The sequence below is a fragment of the Electrona antarctica genome (assembly GCF_951216825.1).
Source record: "Electrona antarctica genome assembly, chromosome: 2".
In the NCBI taxonomy this organism is placed as follows: domain Eukaryota; kingdom Metazoa; phylum Chordata; class Actinopteri; order Myctophiformes; family Myctophidae; genus Electrona; species Electrona antarctica.
Window position 1 is genome coordinate 5,581,085 of NC_136807.1, and position 24,157 is coordinate 5,605,241.

Consider the following 24,157-nt stretch of genomic DNA (forward strand, 5'->3'; position numbering starts at 1 on the left):
TATAAGATAACATGTGATGAGCATTTGCTATTATTTTTGAGGGGCACTAGCCCCTCCTATATATGTAGATTTTCGTCCTACACAAACATTAAATTCCCGTTGACAATAAATGGAGAATGTACATCATATGTGGACGAGCAAATCGACATGTTACGTCATGATGATGTACGATGATAAGAGCTCCCCTCACTTCACACGGCTGTGATTTATTTTGTTTATTATCTTATTGTACAATTATTGCATACAATAAACAAACAAGTAAGACGCGTACACGCGGGAAGCGAACGAAGTGTTGTGGCAGTCTGACACACACACACACACACACACACACACACACACACACGCCTCTGTATCGTTCCAATTTCAGTTCGTATTGGTTTGCTCCCAATCTTTTGCCCTCTGTTGGCGGGCGGGTGGTGTTACAGACAGACAGACAGACAGACAGACAGACAGTTTTGGCCAGCTTCTATAGTTAGTGCTCACTTCGTTCGCAATCACTTCGTTTGCAATAATCAAATCACACTTGTGTGAAGTGAGGGGCGCTCTTATCGTCATACATCCATCACATTCCGTGCTCAGCCAATCAAATCATCACATTCCTTGCTATGGACACACAGACACACAAAGCTGTGCATAGGAGGGGCTAGCACCCGTCAAAAATAATATTGTCATCCCCAAACGGGCAAGGACCCCCAAACGGGTATGGACTAGTAATAACTAGTGCAGAATCGGCCAGATGTTGGTGCAGAGAGCACTGCTCAAAAAGACCATTTATTCTACTATAAATGCACCACGTCTCTGTATGTGTGAACGTATGTCATCCACCTAACTCCAGAACCATTCCACACACACACACACACACACACACACACACATACACACACACACACACACACACACACACACACACACACACACACAACTAACTCCAGAACCATTCCACACACACACACACACACACACACACACACATACACACACACACACACACACACACACACACACACACACACACACACAACTAACTCCAGAACCATTCCTCCCACCGACTTCATATTTGACACACACAGTTCTCGAGTTACGTGGATTACAGACGTACGTACGTACATACACACAGACATTTATAGATTATTAGTAGTAGTAGTAATTTTAGTATTGGTATTAACCCATTTTGACCTGAGATCAGATTCTAAAAATGTCTTCTACATCCTGACAGTTTTCTGAAAAAGCTGTTTCTATGTCAGTCGTTCTTCGATTTTTCATAAATAGCAGACCTACAAGCTCGTAAAATAGCAGATCTACAAGCTCATAGCGCGCCACCGAGTGGCGCGCTATGAGCTTGTAGATCTGCTATTTTTCAATAGCTAAAGCATAACATAATGCTAACACCAAAAGGGGTTCCCGCCCAAAATGGGTTAATGTGCTTTGAGCGAATGCATAGTGTTAAAATGCCGCTTTATATTATCCGTTTTGCAGACAGCTGCTGTCTGTGCAAATCAACCATGTCGGCAAAATAAAACCAAACTGTTCAGTCCAGTGGTGCCATATGTTGATATAAGATCCTGTTGCAACAACATAATGTCTTACAGCTCCCGCCGAAGCCCCAGACGTTGCAATATTATGCTGGTAAAGTGGAAAGGGGGGAGCCCAACACGGTAACATCACCCAGTCCCTCAACCCTGGCGGATACCTCCAAACCAGCCACACCAAAACACACAAGCACGCAAAAAACACAAAGGCAGCCTCAGGTAAGCAATAATTCCATGTTTTTGAATTTTGCCATTAATTGGCGAAAATTGGAACGCTATCTAGTTTGTGCATAGAATATGATGTGAACCACTGTGAAAGACTTGTAGAGCAGGAAGGAAAAGAGGCTGAGAGAAGTAGATAGCACTTAAGCCATTTTGGGCGGGAACCCCTTTTGGTGTTAGCATTATGTCATGCTTTAGCTATTGAAAAATAGCAGATCTACAAGCTCATAGCGCGCCACCGAGTGGCGCGCTACGAGCTTGTAGGTCTGCTATTTTTGAAAAAGCGAAGAACGACTGACATAGAAACATAGCTTTTTCAGAAAACTGTCAGGATGTAGAAGACATTTTTAGAATCTGATCTCAGGTCAAAATGGGTTAAGCCTATACTACACTATACTTTAGTTGCGTGTTGTGCACTGAGAATAGCAGATCTGCAAGCTCTCTAGTTTGTGTAGAAGCTGACGTGACGCAGTGCGAATGTGTTGCAGTCGGAGGTGACTTGCAGAACAGGAGGAAGGAGCAGAAACTGTGAGAAATAGATAGCACTTACTGCTTAGGGAGATCATATGGGAGCGGGAAGAGAAGTCATCATTTCAGATGCACAACCAATGGACGTCGAAAGTGTGTGGAAAGAACAGAATGCACAAGATGAGGTACGGTTAAAAGAAAAGGAACGGCACAGGAGTTCTGACGTGTACGTGTGTACGTTACTTTTTATGTGATGAGTTGTGGATGCACATGGAATTGATACTAGCAAGGATGGAAAATTGCTTTAAAGAGAATTAAAGCTGCTATTGTTTTTTTTTACTTCGATATCATGGCCCAATTATGCTGATGTAGTTAAAATAAATAACTAAATAATAATAATATTATTTATAAATAATAATAATAAGAAAAACATAAAATAAGACATTTTTGAATTAAAATCAATATAATTTACATGTATCCATAATCGATTTAATCTTGCTAGTTTGATAGCTTTCAAAAGGCACGTGTGCCCCTTACGTTTCAAGATAAGTTTCAGCTTCCTGTGTGTGTCATAGTTGCATAGGTACTATAGAGCGTCGTAGTCCCGCCCCCTACCAGGGCCCAGGAAATGATTCTCCGTTCATTTTCCTCATAGACATTTCAAAAAGTATTTATTTAAAGACCTTTTAAGCCTCGTACAATGCCAACTCTTGTCGTGACAAATCATGACAACAAACACAATTTTTCGGGTTGAACAAATAATTAGAAAGAAGAAGAAAAGGGCAGGTTGCAACACTTTTTTTGTTGTTTTTCTTCTTTGTAATTATTTGTTTGGTCCAAAAAATTGTGTTTGTCACGACCAGAGTTGGCTTTGTACGACGCTTATAAGGTCTTTAAATAAATACGTTTTGAAATGTCTATGGGAAAAATGCATTGGAAACTATTTCCTGGGCCTGGCGTCTTCATGAAAGGGGACTGCGACGCTCTATACTGTTCCTACTGCTTGTGAGCAGCGGTGCAGGACCTGTTGTGTCATGACCAGTAAGCAGCATCAACCACCTACTGCATTCCTCTGATGCCATAAGAAAAGCAACAACAAAAATGTGGGAATGTAATTATGAAGTATGCTTGATATCATTATGTACTTAGCCACTGTTAACCACTTACCGTAAGCCCTATTTTATACTTCATTTGTGTGATGGTGTCGTGCAGCAAAAATACTCAGTCAGTCTACACGGTTTGTGAGCTAGTTGCATTGCATTTGACCTGAGATCAGATTCTAAAAATGTCTTCTACATCCTGACAGTTTTCTGAAAAAGCTATGTTTCTAGGTCAGTCGTTCTTCGATTTTTCAAAAATAGCATTGCATTATGAGCTAGTAGATTTTCGCAATAAGAACAAAACAAAACACACTTTGGACAATTTTGCGCTTGCAGGTTATGATGATCAGATCATGATGGCACATCATTTAGCGTATTCTAATAATGAACGTTTCTGTCCGTGCGTGTGTGTGTGTGTGTGTGTGTGTGCGTGTGTGTTATGTGTCCCCCAGTATGTCAGCAGGATTCGGATGATCTTCGACGCCAAGCGAGGGAAGAAGAGAGTAAAGAGCCAGGGAGGCTCCGTACGAGGTGCGACATGTGCACACTCAACGCACACACACACACACACGCACACACACTGGACAACATTATGTGAACGGCTAAGGGCCGATTCATACTCCTATTTTAGAGCCGAATAAAAGTCTGTTCGGCTCTGTAGAGCCTGCAATGTGACATCATTTGAGGTTCGGGGGGGCGGGTACCGTCCTAAAGTCGGCTCTTCGGTGCTACTGAACATTTCTGACGAGCCAAAATCATTTAGGCACTACAGTGCCGAAACAGCGGTAAAATAGGAGTATGAATCGGCCCTAAGAAGGAAGTCACAAATGTCTTGTTGCCCACATGTGATCCACAATTTCATAATGCTGTACGCAAAACCCAATTCACAACTTAGAAATGGATCCACAAATGCGTACATTTGTCTACAATTTTAGACGCAAAGTTATGTTACATTACATTTCGTTGTTTGAGCAGGAAACTCGGGGAGAAACCCATATTTATTTTTAGTAAATGAATGCTCTATACTTCATCGAAAAAAAATAGCCCATGTGTTCGATGACACACGGCCGTGGGGAACCACCGACGCGTCGCAGGCCCCGAGTTAGCTCTGGTCCATAGCCTTCTACTGCTTCTACGATTCTGCCTGCAGTATAAGGCTATGGGACTTTCGGTTTTAAATCTCCAATCGAAATCAGACCAGCCTCTCCTCTTTAGCGTATTTTAAAATAACGTTTTTGCTACTCACCAAAACAAAGGCTGGTTGTGTCATTAGAAAGCCTACTTTCCTTAGTGGACGCACTCTGAGCCCCCCACCACACGTATAAACGGTACTTTTTGGCCAGAAAGGGATTTATTTTCACCGGAGGAAAAATATTCTCTGAGGCAGTTCTCTGGGCAATATCGGTAGAGGGTGCATTGGAGTAACTAAAAGTATTTTTTTCCCGGTGGAAACAAAATCCCTTTTTGGCCATAAAGTACCGTTTTATACGTGTGGTGGGTGGCTCAGAGTGCGTCCACTAAGGAAAGTAGGCTTTCTATTGACACAACCTTCTTGTATTGGTGAGTAGGTCAAACGTTTGTGAGATTTCCACTAAAGAGGAGAGGCTGGTCTGATTTCGATTGGAGATCTAAAACCGAAAGCCCCATAGCCTTATACTGCAGGGCAGAATTGTAGAAGCAGTAGTAGGCTATGGACCAGAGCTAGCCCCGAGTGAACACACACACACACACACACACACACACACACACACACACACACACACACACACACACACACACACACATATGGCGGCAAATGAAAGTCCTTTATAGGTCTGCTGTGTTCTCCGTGTGGCAGTGGCCGGCACTCGCAACGTGCAGCAATTCCAGTTTGATCATCCCATAGCTTGCATGGCTGTAACAAAGGCGACGGTTGTAAGACCATGGTGACGATACAGTAGATCCCATAGCCCAAACTCAGAATCTCCTGTATTTGCGCAAAAACGCTAATAAACAGCTTACATTTTGGGAAAGTGAAAAACTGGCGATGTAGTTGTTTGCATATGCCTCGGGGGAAAAAATACGAATACATTTTTGAAATTTTTTGAAAATCTTGGAGACATTTAGAAAATATGCCCAAAATTAGAACGGCAGGGTTAATGTGATTACATGGGGGGGCGTCTCTTTGGAAATACCCTGCTTTTGATGATGTGTGTAAAGCCGTCCGCAACAGGGCCCAGCGTCTGCTTATCAAACACAAACGGGTTGTCTGTGGCTGATTGTGGCGTCTCATCCCGTTTTACCCCCCCCCCCCCCCCCTCCCCCATCTGTTGGCCCCTCCCTGTCATGTCTTCCTCCTCTCACCCACTGTCCACAGAGGAGACCAGCGGGACGGAGAGCGACCCCGAGGACGGCACCAAAGGTACCACAATGACATGTACAGCATCTCTGGTACCACAATGACATGTACAGCATCTCTGGTACCACAATGATATGTACAGCATCTCTGGTACCACAATGACATGTACAGCATCTCTGGTACCACAATGACATGTACAGCATCTCTGGTACCACAATGACATGTACAGCATCTCTGGTACCACAATGACATGTACAGCATCTCTGCAGAGATACAGTCTCCATCTGGGACAAAAGTTACACATCACTGTCGATACACATTCATATTGAATGACAATGGGCGCATTTCCCTCGTGCCTGGGTCGGTAGTAAAATATGTGACTAAATTTGACTGAGGGACTGCCATTGGATTTTTTTTAATTTTCGTTTTTTCATGTCATATGAAATATGGGAATCATAGCTTCAAATTGACATTGGTTGTTCAGTTTGACCCACCTGTTTTGGAGATAGAGATAGAGTAATGTCTTGCAGAAAACAGCGAGTTGAGAAAACAAGCTTGAAAGGTTCACTTCTGTGGTCTCTAACATTACACCTCTGACACCTCAGCTCTGACACTTATTCCAGACATGCTCTATTATGTGAAGAGTCTGCCTGTGCAATTAACTCATTTTGAAAAAAAAAAATCTCCTCTGGAATTTGCTCTGGAAAAAGCTGGAATTTGCACGATGGCAGTCTCTCAGTCAAATCTGGTCACATATGAGCTTTGAAAATTACTTAGTAAAACTCTAGAGGACTCATTACCGGGTTTTGTCAAACCTTTTTATACCGGCACGTCCTGCACATGCGTGAGATGTCAAAATTGAATTGGAATAAAAAACAAATGATGTAGCCTATATATCTGGTCTAGATCGCATCTTGGTGAACTCTTGCAGTGTGTGATGATGCCTAGTCGGCGACCAATCGTTTAGTGTGGAAGCCACAACGATATAATGACTCGCCGACAACTTTAAAACTCCTACAGTGTGTAGGGGGCGGGGCCATTACTCCTGACCCATAGTTTGTGTCACCTCTGATGTATTATATAGTGCTAGGGTCCCTCGTTAACCCATTTAGGCCTGACGTCGAAATAAAAAAAAAGTCTTCTTTCTAAAATAGCAGATCTACAAGCTCATAGCGCGCCACTTGGTGGCGCGCTATGAGCTTGTAGGTCTGCTATTTTTCAATAGCGAAAGTATAACATGCTTAGTTAAAACACCAAAACGGGTTCCCGTCCAGAATGGATTAAACTAAGTATTTAAAGGGGCATTCCACTCATTTTCAACATTTTACTATGTCATTAATGTACCTTAGAGCTTTTTTATTATTTCCACACAACAGCTCTAAGGTACATTAATGACATAGTAAAATGTTGAAAATGGGTGTTTTTCCCCTTTAACCTGAGTTGTTCTGTACTTCGTGCACTCTCTTTTTTTAAAAACCTCTCCACAAAATCTCTTTGCCGAACAACCGATCTACAAGCTCCCAATGCGACGTGTTGTGAGCTTGTAGATCTGCTATTTCTGGTGAATATATATATATATATATATATATTCCCCTCCAGAATAGGGATGCTGGGGTTCACGTGGTTAAGACTTGAAGAGACTTCCCATTTTCCCGTTTTGTTCCCACGTTGTGGCGCAGCAGGCTCCAGGCGCTCGGTGTACGTCCAGTCCACGCTGAAGCGACGGCCTGGTTACCGCACCCTGGAGCGAGACCTGATCCAGCTCCAGCAGCAGCAGCTCTTCCAGCTGTTCGTGGTGGTGTCTCTGCGGAAGGGCTCCCCGGGGAACACCTACTCCCCGCAGATCACACAGCAGTTCCCCAAATTTGTAAGATGGATTTTTCTTTTAACCGCAACCCCTCCCCCATCTCATCTCATCCCCCCAGCTCAGTGGCCTTGTGGTTAGAGTGTCCGCCCTGAGACTGGGAGGTCGGGGTTCAATCCCCGGCCGGGTCATACCAAAGACTCTAAAAATGGGATCCAGTGCCTCCCTGCTTGGCACTCAGCATCAAGGGTTGGATTGGGGGTAAGTCCCTGCGACATACTAGCGTCATGTCCAGGGGGTGTACTTGTACATCAAGCTGCCTCACGCTACAGAAACAGGAGACAGGCTCCTGCCCTATGGGCCTCATGGCTCGGCAAGGCTACTTACTACTTACCTCCACCATGCATCTCAGCTCGGTTGGTCAAGATTGGTCAAATGTCATTAGCTGAGTAGAACCTCTGTGTTTACATAATGAGTGCGATTTCATGTCCAAACTAGATGTAATCTCATTTGACCGCATGAAACAAATATGTACTGTCGTCGTCGTCGTCTAGCCCACCTGAGATCAGATTCTAAAAATGTCTTCTACATCCTGACAGTTTTCTGAAAAAGCTATGTTTCTATGTCAGTCGTTCTTCGATTTAAAAAAAATAGCAGACCTACAAGCTCGTAGCGCGCCACTCGGTGGCGCGCTATGAGCTTGTAGATCTGCTATTTTTCAATAGCTAAAGCATAACACAATGCTAACACCAAAAGGGGTTCCCGCCCAAAATGGGCTAGAGAGGGGAATCCAGTAAAAGCTGCGTTTCCACAGCTGAAGAATTATGTGAAATTAACTTGGGTTTTTTTTTATGTTGATGTCTCTTCGGTTCATTTTAGGGATGTCCTGATACACTTTTTTCCGTTTCCGATCCCGATACCACAATTTCTGTGTTAGCCGATACCGATACCAGAGAATAATATTTATAATAATACAAAAAGAAAAAAGATCTTATTTTGAAGTCCACCGACTGAGAATAGTGTTTATAGCTATATATCTCGTTGTGTTTATAGCAGACTCCTCACTCAAATGTGCACTTGCAGTTTGGGCAACTCCAAAGCAAACTCCACATGCCCCAACATTGTATTTACCTGCCATAGTGTCGACCCCTTACCCCTGTGTGGGATCTGTGGTTAGACTGGCATAGTGTCAACCCCTTACCCCTGTGTCGGATCGGTGGTTAGACTGGCATAGTGTCAACCCCTTACCCCTGTGTCGGATCGGTGGTTAGACTGGCATAGTGTCGACCCCTTACCCCTGTGTCGGATCGGTGGTTGGACTGACATATTCACTGATACCGATATGACCAAATAAGGGCCGATCCGATACTTTGCCGATACCAATACAGTATCGGGACATCTCTAGTTAATTTGGTGTTCGGGGTGTTGTTAACCGGTTGCCCATCTCTTTCCTAGTTCGAGAAGGCATCTCACCACTCCAGGGAGGCGGAGGATCGGCTAAAGGTCATTCCCATGTTCTGTTTCCCCGATGCCGCGGACTGGAGGCCCTCAGCAGACACACCAAGGTCCGCACAGCACAGCCTGTGGGTCCACATTACTCCACAATATAGTATTCTTTACCAATGAACCAAATCGACTGCTTGTCTAATCTCTGTGTTTTTAACCTTTTGCAGTGAGACCTTCTCCTTTGTTCTAACCGGAGAGGACGGCAGCCGGTGGTTTGGTTACTGTCGCAAGATCCTGGTGAGTGTATGTTTAGCTGTGTGTGTGTGTTTGTGTGCGTGTGTGTTTGTGTGCGTGCTTGTGTGTGTGTGCGTGCGTGCGTGCGTGCGTGCGTGCGCGCGTGTGCATTGCACGCTTGTGTGTATGTGAGTGAGACGGCATGGCGGCCAAGTGCTTACTCAGCACCTCAGAGGACCAGGGCTTTTAAATCACAGGCCATAAAAACCTTGTGCGTTGATGACAGAGAGCCAGAAGAATTTCATGATTTCTCCAATTCATCCCCCTCCCCCTCCCCCTCCCACCCTCTCTGATGGAGTGCTACACATCAGCCAGGCCATGCAGGGATTCTCTTTTTTGAGTGCAAGGAAGTTAAGGAACTCCCTGTTATATGCATTAGGCCACAGACGTTTGATACATTTTATTTATTTATTTTAGTCCAATCAGCATTGTGATGTGGTATATATTTCCATTAACACTTTGAAAAATGAATTTTCATAGTGAAGCCGAGAAATGGGAACTTAAAGTATAAGGCGTCAGTTCCATTCATTCCAAGCCGGAACACAATTGCTTTATTTTTTTCCCCTGGGTATTCAATTCATGGTCATGACATGAAAAATAACAAAATTCAAATCATAAAAAAATATTTAAAAAATCCAATAAAACACTATGTACACACAAAATAAAGAATCCGTGCTCTGAAAACGCACGCGTCCGTACCCATCTGACTACTGGCCGTGGTTAAGTGGTGGGATGGGTGGGCCACGAAGTTGGCCCTCATCCAGAAAAGGTTGAGAACCACTGGTGTTGATTACAGGCTTAACTTAACTTGAATGTTAAGACTGGTTCAAGAGTCAATGCTTTATGAGTCCCATCAAACCTGTGTGTGTGTGTGTGTGTGTGTGTGTGTGTGTGCGTCACCCACCCATCAGCACACGACCCACACTGCATCCTACATCCAGTAACCACATGACAAAGAAACAGTCGCACACATCTTAAATGGTTGCAGCCACTATAAAGGACTGTACATTGCCAGACATGACCATCTGGTGGACCTGGTCTCAGACAAGATCAGAGGAGGAAAGGACAACAAGAATGTATAAAGTCACAGCACTGTAAAAATAGACTGGTTTGATCACAATGACACACATGTCAATTCACTACAAGATATTCCAAATACCCCAGATATTGTGTTCATCAATGAAATTAGAAAAACTGTCACTATATTTGAAATAGGCTGCCCATTTGATTTGTATATGGATTATGGACACTTGTTTTACATCCAAACTTATGAAATATCAGCTTCTGATGGAACGTATTATGGCCTTGGGATATAACTGTCAATTTATTGTCCTTGTATTTGGAAGTCTGGGCCATGTCCATAAACTTGTGCTCAGGGGTCTGCAATTGGGTGGATTGCAAAAGAAAAATACAAAAAAGTTGGCTAAATACTGTTCTGTCTCAGCTATTATGGGCAGTCTGTCTATCTGGAGAAGTCGTTGTTTCATTTATCCCTAGGTGGCTTAAAAAACCAGAAAACAAACATCCTGTCTAGTAGTGTTAAGTAATAGTATGTCATCAATGTGCTATCTTTTTTCTTTTTCCTCTGTGTGTTAAGCATGTGCAGCAGTTATATCTGGTTGGACCATATAATGTAACCTAATTCTGATCGGTGTTTGGGTCTATTGTGTTGCGGCTCTTGTGCAGATCCAGATAAAATAATTCAAATGTGTGTGTGTGTGTGTGCTGTGCGTGTGTGTGTCTTCCAGCCCAGCGGGAAGGGCAAGAGGCTTCCTGAAGTGCATTGTATCGTCAGCAGACTGGGATGTTTCAACCTGTTTGCGAAGGTAACGCAGCAACATGACGGCACAGACCAAGATACTGTAGCATGAACTCTGAAATCAGAAAATGGAGCTTTAACCATTTTTACGAAAATCTAACAAACAATTTAACCAAGAAATGATCAATCACTTAACAGCTCTTTGTCAAGTATGGGACTATTTTATTATACCTTCCGTGGTAAGCGACATGAATGATGACTGATCGTCCATGTGGATGTGTGCAGATCTTGGAGGAGGTAGAGAGGCGTAGGGAGATGTCCCCGGCACTCGTGTACTCCTTCATGCGGAGCGTGATGGAGGCCCCCTTCCCCGCCCCCGGGCGCACCATCACAGTCAAGAGCTTCCTCCCTGGCTCAGGGAATGAGGTAATTACACTATTACCACCACGCAACAGTGCTGGAAGACCAACTCTGTTCGTTTTTTTTTATTATTATTTTTTTGGGTGGCCCTAGCCCCTCCTATGCCCAGCTTTCCGGGTTAGTGTATACAGGGGCGACTGTGGCTCAAGAGGTAGAGCAGGTCGTCCAATGATCCATGGGTCGGCGGTTCGAATCCCGGCTCCTCCTGTCTACATGTCGAAGTGGGCAAGACACTGAACCCCAAATTGCTCCCGATGTGCTGGTTGGTACCTTGCATGGCTTCCGCCGCAATCGGTGTATGAATGTGTGTGTGAATGGGTGAATGTAATGCACAATGTAATGCACAATCTATGTAAAGCACCTTGGATAAAGGCGCTATATAAATGCACCATTTACCATTTTATTACCACGCAACAGTGCTGGAAGACCAACTCTGTTCTTTTTTTTTTGTATTATTATTTTTTTGGGTGGCGCTAGCCCCTCCTATGCCCAGCTTTCCGGGTTAGTGTATACACAAACATTGGCTTGTGATTGGCTGAGCACCCCATAGAGATGATTTGATCGGCTGATCAAAGTACATATTGAAGATAAAAGTGATGGCAGGAAAGTGAAGACGGTATGAGGATGCAGATTGCGATTGGCCAGAATGAGATGATGTATGATGATAAGAGCGCCCCTCACTTCACACGGGTGTGATTTTATTTTTTTGTTTTTACTTAAAATACAATATAAAAATACTTGCCTCTATTCGACATTTGACTTGAGTCAAACGAGAAAACGAGATTGATTCACCATTGCAATGGATGCCATGCCCGGCATCCCGAGATTTGTTTTATTCCCCATAATCCAGCGGTAAAAAATATATAATTAGCATGATTAGCATTTTTATGCTAAAGGACCGTGACGTTTACCTAAAAACAGGCAAAATATTGGCATCAAAATATACTTACGGCAACGTTTTCGTAAATAGCTACATGTGAGCTTGTACATTGGCTATTTTCAAATATACAAAGTATATAATATGGCTTAATTAGTTAAATAATAATTTTCTAATCTAAATCTACAAAGTAGCTTTTATAACTTTTCAGTAATTTTGTTTTTGTCGAGTATTATTTGAGATGTAGTTTCAGTAGAAGTAGAACGTATCGAACAATAAAAATAAAAGTACCTCAAAATTCTACTTAAGTACAGTATTCCAGTGAATGTACTTAGTTACTTTCCACCGCGGCCACACAAAGAGAAGTGACCATTATTTCCAGTCCTCCGGACCTAATTACTGCTTGCTGCTGACCGTGACTCAGCACCAGAGGACATGTCTGGACACATACTGAGAGGATAATATGCAGCTTACAAATGCAAGTCAACAATAATATTCAATAACATCCATCCATCCATCCATCCATCCATCTTCAACCGCTTATCCGTAGTCGGGTCGCGGGGGCAACAGCTCCACCAGAGTGCTCCAGACTTCCCTCTCCAGAGCAACATTAGTGACTTCCTCCTGGGGGATTCCGAGACGTTCCAAGGCCAGTGAGTCGATGTATTTCCTCCAACTGCGCCTTGGTCTGCCCCGGGGTCTCCTCCCGGTGGGACGTGTGTCGAGGACCTCCCCTAGGGAGGCGCCCAATAACAATAATATTCATATCGTCGCTGTTGGGTGGAAACAAAAAAAATGACCCGTCTTCCCAGTGGATCCATGGTAGTTATTATTTAGGCACAAGCTCTTGTTGATACTTAACTGGTTCACTATTTATAAAACTCACAGAAAGACTTGACTACCTTCACTTTCAAAGTCTACAAGCTTTTTTTTCTTTTCTTCATGCAGTAAATGATATGCCCTACACTTTGTCTTTCGAGAGTATCACACAACAGCAGCACAAATGGCAGATTTACAAGCTCACAATGTCCTGCGCTGCTTTTTGCAGATTTATTTGGGCACCACCTGGGTGGTGTCTGCAAAACGGAGCTAGTGTGCGAACTTTTATTATTTGTTCTATGCTTGATATTTTGAAGTTCAGCACCTGCCTTTAAACGCCTCTTTTGATCCTCGTCTTATACATTTTTAACCAATGAAAAGTATTGGGAAGAGCTTTTTTTTTTACCCAGGGAAGTAGCTGAAATGAAATGAAATGAAATCTATATTTACCCAGGGTATCTGGGCTAAGCTCAAGAACTTGTTTCCAGCCAGGCCCTGCTCATAGAACACATTTCATCGTAGTGGTTCAATGCCTTGTTCAAGGGCACTTCAGCGGTGGTAATTTTAACGTGTCGGACGGCTGATTCGAACTAGGAACCTTCCGGTATCAAGACCGCGCCGCTATCCGTTCGGCCACCGCTCGGCCACCGTTCGGCCACCGCTGCACAGGTGCTCATTTTCAGCAACGCCCTGCACATAGAAACACACAGACAGACACACACGCGCACACACACACACACACACATTAAAACCTGACCAGTACAACCACAGTCTTATACTGTTGGCCACTAAGCAGCTCCAGGGGGAGCACTTGGGGGTTCAGTGCCTTGCTCAAGGGAACTTCAGCGGTGTTGGGTGAGTGATGACAATCACTTCCCCATCCAGATTTTTCCTGCCCGTCCGGGGAATCGAACCGGCAACAAGGGCGCTCCTCTAACCCTTAGGCCACCGCTGCCCCGAAAGTTGACTTGAAGCTTGTGACTAAGTTATGATCCAGTGGAATGCAGGTTCTTTTCATTTCCTAACCTTCCTAACCTTAACCCATGTCTAACCAATGACTAGTCTAAACTAAGTATGCACCCCTCCCCGTGTCTCAGGTGCTGACCCTGTGTCGGCCAGTGGACTCCAGACTGGAGCACGTGGACTTTGAGTGCCTGCTGCAGTGTCTGAGTGTGGCGAGGCTGCTGCAAGTGTTTGCATCTCTGCTGCTGGAGCGAAGGGTCATCTTCATCGCCGACAAGCTCAGGTAAGGCAAGGCCTTTTTATTTGTATAGCACGCTTCAAGGCAACTCATGGCAGTTTTGACATTTGTTTTATTAACTTTCTTTCTTTAACCCATTCTGGACGGGAACCCCTTTTGGTGTTTTAACTAAGCATTCTGTCATACTTTAGCTATTGAAAAATAGCAGATCTACAAGCTCCGAGTGGCGTGCTACGAGCTTGTAGGTCTGCTATTTTTAAAAAATCGGAAAAATGTGGCACAAATCTTTGAATGTATATTCTTTCAGAGCGAACGTTTTTTTTATTTCGACGTCAGGCCTAAATAGGTTAACCTTTTTTCTTGAATTAACAAAATATCCCCCCCCCCCTCCTTTAGTTTTAGTTATCTATGAAGCATTGTATTTGTTTCTTTCCTCTGCCCAGTGTTCTGTCTCACTGTAGCCATGCAGTGTTGGCGTTGCTCTACCCCTTCACCTGGCAACACACCTTCATACCCGTGTTACCCACCAGCATGCTGGACATCACCTGCTCCCCCACGCCCTTCCTCATGGGGGCGCTGGCGCCCTGCCTGCCCCAGCTGTGGGAATTACCCATTGAAGAGGTCAGCTACAATACGCTTGTTTACTTGCACAGTAGTCTCTCTCTCTCTCTCTCTCTCTCTCAGACAGACTGTTGACTCACGTCAACTAAATTCAAAGGAAAAGAGGGCACTGTTTTTCCTTTATTTGCCCATGGGTTCTCAGATTGCTTGCACAGTAACTAATGGCATCCCTAAATAGGGAATTGTTAGATTTAAACACTGGCAATGTTTGGATTAAAAAGAAAGCCTATAATGACGTGCCAAAAAGAATACAAGAACGGTTGGTACAACAGCCCAGTCGAATTCGGTGACCTCAGAACAGTCGGCGCAGTGAAATCCATCGACCTCGGAACGGGCGGACCCGGGCGGGCGGACCGAACGGACGGACCCATCAGGTATTTCTGGCCACCAGAAACTACTTGGCCACGTTTTTACGTATTGGGGGTACCGAGACTAGGGGGAGAGGCGAAACACGCCCATGCACAGCCACATCAAAACATGCTCTCAGGCTACACGCACATTGGACAGAACCTTTCTCCACACCGTTGTCGGGCTGTTCCATCACAGACAATGGCCTTCAAGCCTTTAAACGCAGAGTTCATAGACATCTCCTGACCAATGGATATATTATCTTACTTGGCTATTGTTCACAAATTTGGAGGCGTGACGGATCGACGGCCGGACTGACAGGTTTTGCAGGTTTTCATAGTAATCTGTGACCGGTAGCAATTAGAAAGAAAAAAAAAGGTGATGATTTGCGTCCCTATGGAGACTCGTACGGCACCGAGTTGGCTGAAGCGGACTTTGCAACGTTGGGCGTGGACATGGTGAGCTCACTCCGCGGTGCCTCTAGTTGCTCAAGTCTGCTTCAGATGGCGCGCCTCTGTCGTTTTAACTTGCCTAACTAGTTCCTAGCGTAATGTAAGGGGCTGTAGTCTGTTCAACAAACGGGCTGAGTGTTGCGCCTCACTAGTGCCAGCTGATTACACCAAATTCTTAGACCTCGGACCCGTTGGTCCGCCTCGACTGTTCTCACCAAACAGACCCGGTGGTCCGCCTCGACTGGTCTCACCAAACAGACCCGGTGGTCCGCCTCGACTGGTCTCACCAAACAGACCCGGTGGTCGCGCCTCGACTGGTCTCACCAAACAGACCCGGTGGTCCGCCTCGACTGTTCTCACCAAACAGACGCGGTGGTCCGCCTCGACTGTTCTCACCAAACAGACGCGGTGGTCCGCCTCGACTGGTCTCACCAAACAGACCCGGTGGTCCGCCTCGACTGGTCTCACCAAACAGACGCGGTGGTCCGCCTCGACTGGTCTCACCAAACAGACGCGGTGGTCCGCCTCGACTGTTCTCACCAAACAGACCCGGTGGTCCGCCTCGACTGTTCTCACCAAACAGACGCGGTGGTCCGCCTCGACTGTTCTCACCAAACAGACGCGGTGGTCCGCCTCGACTGTTCTCACCAAACAGACGCGGTGGTCCGCCTCGACTGTTCTCACCAAACAGACCCGGTGGTCGCGCCTCGACTGTTCTCACCAAACAGACCCGGTGGTCGCGCCTCGACTGTTCTCACCAAACAGACGCGGTGGTCCGCCTCGACTGTTCTCACCAAACAGACCCGGTGGTCGCGCCTCGACTGTTCTCACCAAACAGACGCGGTGGTCCGCCTCGACTGTTCTCACCAAACAGACCCGGTGGTCCGCCTCGACTGTTCTCACCAAACAGACCCGGTGGTCGCGCCTCGACTGTTCTCACCAAACAGACGCGGTGGTCCGCCTCGACTGTTCTCACCAAACAGACCCGGTGGTCCGCCTCGACTGTTCTCACCAAACAGACGCGGTGGTCGCGCCTCGACTGTTCTCACCAAACAGACCCGGTGGTCCGCCTCGACTGTTCTCACCAAACAGACGCGGTGGTCCGCCTCGACTGTTCTCACCAAACAGACGCGGTGGTCCGCCTCGACTGTTCTCACCAAACAGACGCGGTGGTCCGCCTCGACTGTTCTCACCAAACAGACCCGGTGGTCCGCCTCGACTGTTCTCACCAAACAAACGCGGTGGTCCGCCTCGACTGTTCTCACCAAACAGACCCGGTGGTCGCGCCTCGACTGTTCTCACCAAGTGGCCGCTTGTACCGAGCGCTCCGTGGGAATAAAGGTCCGAGTAGGTTGTTGTTCCGACAGTTCCGTTTACCGCCCCAAAATAGCACGCCACTGCACGCCAGGTTGATAAGTGCCATTTGTGGTGCCAAACATTTTCTGGGATGACTAAATCTGTTCCAGAAAGGCATGCAGATCATGTATTTCTGGCATTAAACACTTATTTTGTTTCCTCCAGGTGCTCATAGTGGATCTGTGTGCGGACAAGTTCATCGTTCAGGTGCGTACACACATCGTTATGTAACACCAATGACAGGTGTGGCTCCCAATCCCTGTGTCAATATGATCCAGGAATGGGTCTGGACTCGTCTGTTGTTGGCCTAGAATATCTCACACTGTGACAAGCGATGGAAAAACACGACATTCCATCCAACCAATATAGAATTCAATGTGACGCAATATCGCTCAAGGACGTTGGTTTATAGCTGAGTAGAAAGTGTTCCGCCATCATGACATGATACAAACATAAAGGCTTGTTCCTTTGGCAGCCAACTAATAGCTTACTAAAAGTGTCAACCCTGTACACTTAATTGTACAGCAAAAGTAGCACAACCAATGATACTAATTAAGGTCCTGTTCCATTTAGTGTAGCAGATAAAGTCTAGTGAGCCAACATTCACAATGGCAGCACCCTGACTGTAGCCAAATTCTGAATCTGTTAACTACAGTGACATCAGGAACCACATGAGTGTGTTAGAGGTGCAAACAATACTACCTCTTTCGTGGATTTGGATCGTTTTCGTGGCTTGGGAGCTTGAAAAACTAATATTTGCATGATCTTAATCTTATTGCACTACAATACGAATATGTGCTAGGGCAGACAAATCACTGTATATTAAGATCCATCTCGCTAACTCAATACATGCTGATACATGATTGTGTTTGCACTTGCAAGACAATGGCAGACTGGGCCGCAACCCCAAATACCTGTATGTAATGTGTGTCCTAAAGAATTCTCATTCCGTTACTTGCACTGTTTCCTCACTGTTTCCTGCCCTGAAGGAGGCGGGGCAGAGATGCAAGGATAGAGGAATGAATCAATCAGGTTCCACTTGAGAAAGGGGAACGCTCCTCCTATAATGAGGGTGCAGTTTATAAAAAACATAACTGGTTACATTTTATTCGTAAAAATAAAGATATGAACTTTGCTGAGATACAACAAACCTGCAAGGGTAGTAATGGTATATAACTGAAACTTGCAACTACTATAAAAACTGCTGAATGAATGAACTCAGAGATATTCAGTAACACACACACACGCACACACACACACGCACACGTAGTGAAATTCCTCTCTGTAAACTAGTGTAGTTCTGTCCATCAATTGACTTTTAAAGTAAACATGTTTACTACATTATTAGAATACGAGCAGAATAAACATTTCTAACTCATCCCTTTGAAGTCTGCGATACGGTGCAGCTTTTGAATCCCATCTCCCAGACAGCTTAGTTTACATCCCATACCCCAGTTGACGGCAGGCTTCCATATCCAATAACTAAACAGATTTCAATTCTTATGTCTCTCCTTCTGAAAAAAACTTTGCAAAGGATCCATTTGATGTATCCTTACTCCAAGCACCTTGGGGGGGAGCCTTCTCTGTCTCAATTTGATTTATTTTAATGGAACAATGCTGTATAATTAATTTGGTACCACATATGAAGTACTGTAACATTATGCTATTATGTCATGCCAATATGGCTTGCGTGAAAAGGGCCTGATACTGTAGTCGGGTAGGACATCTACTGGTTGACAAGTGGTATTGCATGAAGCCCATGCTGTACTGTACATGCATACATAATGCAGGTTTAACTAGTACAGTAGGTTAAATCCTTTAACTTGTATGTTATTTGCTGTGGAAATACAATACCAAGGGGAGATTTCATGCTGACTCAAAGAAGTGAAAATGAGGTGCAATGTGAACCTCCTGTGTATACAGTATGACCTTTTTTAACCCATTTTGGGCGGGAACCCCTTTTGTTGTTTTAAACATTATGTTGTAATTTAGCTATTGAAAAATAGCAGATCTACAAGCTCATAGCGCGCCACCGAGTGGCGCGCTACGAGCTTGTAGGTCTGCTATTTTTGAAAAATCGTGAAAATATTTATTTCAGAAAACTGGAGGATTTAGAAGATTTCTTTTTTTAATTTTGAGGTCAGGCCTAAATGGGTTAAAATGATAAGCCTGTTGTAGAAGCACAAAACAAGTTAATAACATAAACCCTCAACACAGACTAGGGATGCTAGGGTTCAAGTGGTTGATAGAGAATTGTATAAATGGCACTGGACTCAGTGGACTGGAGCAATGACTTTCTTTTTGGGAATTTGACTTGGGATATTGACTTTGTCCACTAGAGGGGGACAGAGGCTGCAGAATGCAAAGTGTTAAGAGTTTGAACCTTTCAGCTCACAAACACATTATGAATAAAATCAAATGGCTTCAATTAAGACTACTAATAAACACATGCAATTGTTTATTTGTTTTAGCACAATTTTATCACTTAATATAAATAAATCAAGAACATACACATCCAAGTGTTCAAACATACAGGGGTACATACTAGGGTTTAATATTTTCCCGGATTTGGCTCATTTTAATTCCCGGGAATTTGCGGACCTTTTCCCGGGCTCCCGCGGGAATTCCCGTCAGAAAAAAAAGAAAAAAAGTGCCCACCAAAATGCATTTATATATAGATACTTCATATGTTCAATAGAATAGTGATATTTTTTGGTTTAAAACGTTGTATTTGAACGAAATATGAACATATAGCCTACAATAAAAGTATTACATTAAAATATTAACAATGTTATAGGCCACTACGCTATTCAGAAAAAGGGACACAGGAGTTTGCACTAATGTGACTGTCGAAGCACGGGGAAAAAACGACCTCCCGTCTTTCACATAGATAGGCTACCTTAGCCATAGTCTTTCACCCTTTGAGCATGCAGTGGGTCCCCTTCTCCGCTGCAGAGAATGTGATCATCCCGCTTTGTACTTTATGAAAAGTCCGATTGGGTGTTAAATTAGCCAGCACGTCCAGTGCACAGCACACTGATTATTAGAGAGAGAGAGCGAGAGGAGAGCGAGAGAGAGAGAGGGGGGGGGGGGAGAGAGAGAGAGAGAGAGTGACGCTGCGTGCTGGTGGTTATTATAAAACAAATTGTAGCCTACTCATCTTTGTTTGTGTTCCGTTTCACGTTATTGCTGTACACATGCAGGCAAAAGCAAAAAGGGGTTTAGAAGTGACAATGTCCAATTGTCCATCACAGGGAAAGGAAACTCCTCGCTCCGTCCGTAATACACACAATTCTCACAGAGTGACTTGACTAGTTAGGCTAATGATTGACAGGTGCAGCAGCTTTGGGAGCGTGCCTGAAGATGTCTGTCAGACATTCATATTTTGCTAAAGTGTATATAAACTCTGTAGGCCTATCTGATTAATTGCGGGAGGACGCTGGATTTGCAGGGTCCCACTGATTTCATCTTGACCGGCCAGCGGCCGTGCCTGCCCGCCCGCAGGTAGGCTATTTAAATACCGCCCGCGCCGCCAACATTTACGTTGGGTCCCGCTGGCTCCAGTTCCCGTTGCAGGCTTGCAGCCCTCGAGTGTAATCCATAATTCCATATAAATATCATCAAACATGTTTGAAAATTATGGGAGGGTTCAGATTGGACATTTGATCACTCATAGATAAGGGGAAAGAACGCGCACTGTGTCCTTTAGTGTAATTTCCCTACAAGAAAAAAAACTCCGGGACAACGGGTCCCGAAGAAATTTCCGGGCGGGAAATTGCGTGCCCTATTCCCGGGAGGCCCGAAATCCCGGGATCCCGGCATTAAACCCTAGTACATACCAGGGGTCAGGGTGTCAGTGGTAAACATACTAGTTCAAAATCCACAGAAAAGTGTGTCAGTCCCGAGTATCCACGGATACAGGCGTTATCACTGCTGAGTCATGCAAGACATGCATGCATAGGGTGGTCGTAGCAGTGTGGGTAGAGAGGCTGGGACAGACAAAAGGTCCCAGGTTTGATACATGGCCCCCGCAATGTCTTGAGGTGTCCCTGAGCAAGACACTTCACCCGCCCTCAGCTGGGTGAAGCTGAAAACAGAATTTCCCCTGTGGGATCAAACTTGTTCTTATGCACGTGGGTGTATCAGTGCTGAAAGGAAGTGAATAGTTTGAGTTCAGCATTTTGAACTGATCATGTGTAAGCAATCTCCTCACCACACATGGCGACACGCCATATCCTCCGTCAACAGAAATTAAATCAAATACAACTTTCTGTCTAATGCTTTGAACACCACTGGATCAAGCCAAGAAAAGATTTATTATCACTCAGTCCTAAACTTACAGAACTGTAATGTAAGGTGTGTTTGATAAAGAAAGCCAGATGATGTCCGGTATGACTTGGAGTTTAGCTGTTGTTGTTTTGTTATCTCTTTATATTAACCAATTTTGTTGTAACATTATGTTATAATTTAGCTATTGAAAAATAGCAGATCTACAAGCTCATAGCGCGCCACCGAGTGGCACGCTACGAGCTTGTAGGTCTGCTATTTTTGAAAAATCGTGAAAATGCAGCACAAATCTTTGAATATATATTCTTTCAGAAGACTTGTTTTTTATTTCTTTCTATATGTGACAGCTGGGTGAATATGAACTCTTTCTATATGTGACAGCTGGGTGAATATGAACTCTTTCTCTATGTGACAGCTGGGTGAATATGAACTCTTTCTCTATGTGACAGCTGGGTGAATATGAACTCTTTCTATATGTGACAGCTGGGTGAATATGAACTCTTTCTCTATGTGACAGCTGGGTGAATATGAACTCTTTCTATATGTGACAGCTGGGTGAATATGAACTCTTTCTCTATGTGACAGCTGGGTGAATATGAACTCTTTCTCTATGTGACAGCTGGGTGAATATGAACTCTTTCTATATGTGACAGCTGGGTGAATATGAACTCTTTCTCTATGTGACAGCTGGGTGAATATGAACTCTTTCTATATGTGACAGCTGGGTGAATATGAACTCTTTCTCTATGTGACAGCTGGGTGAATATGAACTCTTTCTATATGTGACAGCTGGGTGAATATGAACTCTTTCTATATGTGACAGCTGGGTGAATATGAACTCTTTCTATGTGACAGCTGGGTGATGAAGACTGCATTCTGCCAAATAAACTCCAGGCGGCGCTACAGCAGGTCTTGGAGGAAAAGGAGGACATCCTCAGACAGGAAGCTGGAGACAGCTCTATAGGTCGGTAACACATGTAATATACAGTAGGAGGAGCAGAAGATTGATTGATTGATTGATTGATCAAGGAAAGTACAGGTCAATACAAAATTTGCCAAGAGGATAAAACCAGAAAAAGCACTAAGACTTGTTTACATCAGGGCCCTCCATTTTCAATTCATCAATACATTTAAAGACGTACAAATACACTATAGAATAAGGTCTCAACATTGATTAATATGACTAATAATAATATGAATTAATAAAATGTATTTTATTAACCAAAATTTAAATATTGCCTACTGATGAGTTTTCATGAAAATATATCCACCAGCTCATCAGCACTTGAGCCCCATTTGCCCAAGGTTAGTGCCATGGTTGAAGTAAATTAATTTGTTAACCCATTCAGGACGGGAACCCCTTTTGGTGTTTTAAGCATAATGTTATACTTTAGCTATTGAAAAATAGCAGATCTACAAGCTCATAGCGCGGAACCGAGTGCCGCGCCACAAGCTTGTACTGTAGATATGCTATTGTAGAAAATTTGTGAAAACGTTTTTAACTCAAATCTTTGCTTTTGGGGGGGGTCCCTGGAACTACATATTTTCAGATGGGGGGTCCGCAGCCAAATACGGATAATTCAGGGGGTCCTTGACATGAAAAAGGTTGAGCACCACTGACATAGAAAAACATTTTTTTAAATCGGCCTCAGGTCTAAATGGATTAAATGTTTTAAATGTGTTAACAGGTCAGCAGAACGAGCTGAACTCTCTGGTATCAGAGGCCTTCGTGCGTTTCTTTGTGGAGCTGGTGGGCCACTACCCTCTTCACGTGGCCGAGTCGTCGGCCAGCGGAGGAGCCAGGGAGCTTCAGCGCGACAGCTTCCGCAAGTCTCATCCCTCCCGTGGAGTGCGCCAGTTCCTGCAGCTGTTCATGGACACGCAGATGTTCACCGGATTCATCCAGGACAAGGAGCTGCGCAAGGGCGCGGCCAAAGGTAGAGAATAGAAAGAGAACGTTTTGGAGAACTGTTCGATTCCCGCTCGGGACGCTGTGGGCGCGTCCTCCTCCTCTGCGTCATCAGTGTGGAGTTTGCATGTTCTCCCCGTGTCCCCTAGGGTAGATACCCTCACAAAAAAACATGCAGTAATCCTGGTCTCTAAACTGCCTCCCCCTGGCCAGCCGGGGCGCCTGATGGAGGGGAAAGGAACTGGTTGGAATATGTTCCTTCCACGCGCTACGTCCAACCAGGGAAACCCCCCCCCCCCCTGTCAGGTGTAAAGGAGCGACTTGGACACTCATGCATGAAGGAAGCATGAGTTCAAGTCCGTTGCTCTCCCCAGGTTGGCGGAGGGTGTGTAGAGCCCAGGATCACATTAGATAATGACACAGGGGTGAAAAATGGGTTACAAAATCGTGGGATATAAATTATAGTAAAAAAAAGAAAGAGAACGTTTTGGACATATCCCAGGAGGCTGTGCAAGTCAAGTTTGATCACAAGCGTGTTCGTACTGTCCCTTAGGTCTCTTTGAAACGAGAGTTGCAGAATATCTGGATTCCTGTCAAGAGCCAGAACCGAGCAGCGTGAACAAATTCTTCAAAGGACTAGGTTAGTCATGTTTTATTGTCGCATGGCATTTTTAATGGTTTTTAACATTCAATGACATACCGGTAGTGTAGCATGGCATTTTATCATTGTTTTTTCATTTTTTTACATTGAACGACATACTCGTACTGTAATGTAGCATGCCATTTTTGAGGGCCGTTAGCCCCTCCTATGCACAACTTTGTGTGTCTGTTTGTAGCATGGAATGTGAATGATCATTTGATTTTAAGAGCGCCCCCTCACTTCACACTAGTGTGATTTTTTTTTAAA

At 44.5% G+C, this 24,157-nt stretch overlaps 1 protein-coding gene across 2 annotated transcripts in view; it reads left to right on the plus strand.

The window, feature by feature from the left end:
- Positions 1 to 24,157, plus strand: part of dennd2c (DENN/MADD domain containing 2C) — a 41,438-nt gene that overhangs the window by 16,136 nt on the left and 1,145 nt on the right. Inside the window, exons 5-18 of one of the 2 annotated variants that reach the window (XM_079489618.1) lie at positions 1,590 to 1,748; positions 3,772 to 3,850; positions 5,676 to 5,720; positions 7,337 to 7,524; positions 8,917 to 9,044; positions 9,135 to 9,204; positions 10,950 to 11,027; positions 11,246 to 11,386; positions 14,174 to 14,322; positions 14,721 to 14,898; positions 17,220 to 17,261; positions 22,197 to 22,305; positions 23,030 to 23,278; positions 23,804 to 23,890. In XM_079489618.1, the coding sequence (XP_079345744.1) occupies positions 1,590 to 1,748; positions 3,772 to 3,850; positions 5,676 to 5,720; positions 7,337 to 7,524; positions 8,917 to 9,044; positions 9,135 to 9,204; positions 10,950 to 11,027; positions 11,246 to 11,386; positions 14,174 to 14,322; positions 14,721 to 14,898; positions 17,220 to 17,261; positions 22,197 to 22,305; positions 23,030 to 23,278; positions 23,804 to 23,890 (1,702 nt within the window). The remainder of the gene's footprint in view (positions 1 to 1,589; positions 1,749 to 3,771; positions 3,851 to 5,675; positions 5,721 to 7,336; positions 7,525 to 8,916; positions 9,045 to 9,134; positions 9,205 to 10,949; positions 11,028 to 11,245; positions 11,387 to 14,173; positions 14,323 to 14,720; positions 14,899 to 17,219; positions 17,262 to 22,196; positions 22,306 to 23,029; positions 23,279 to 23,803; positions 23,891 to 24,157) is intronic. The other variant, XM_079489619.1, reaches the window with a different exon arrangement.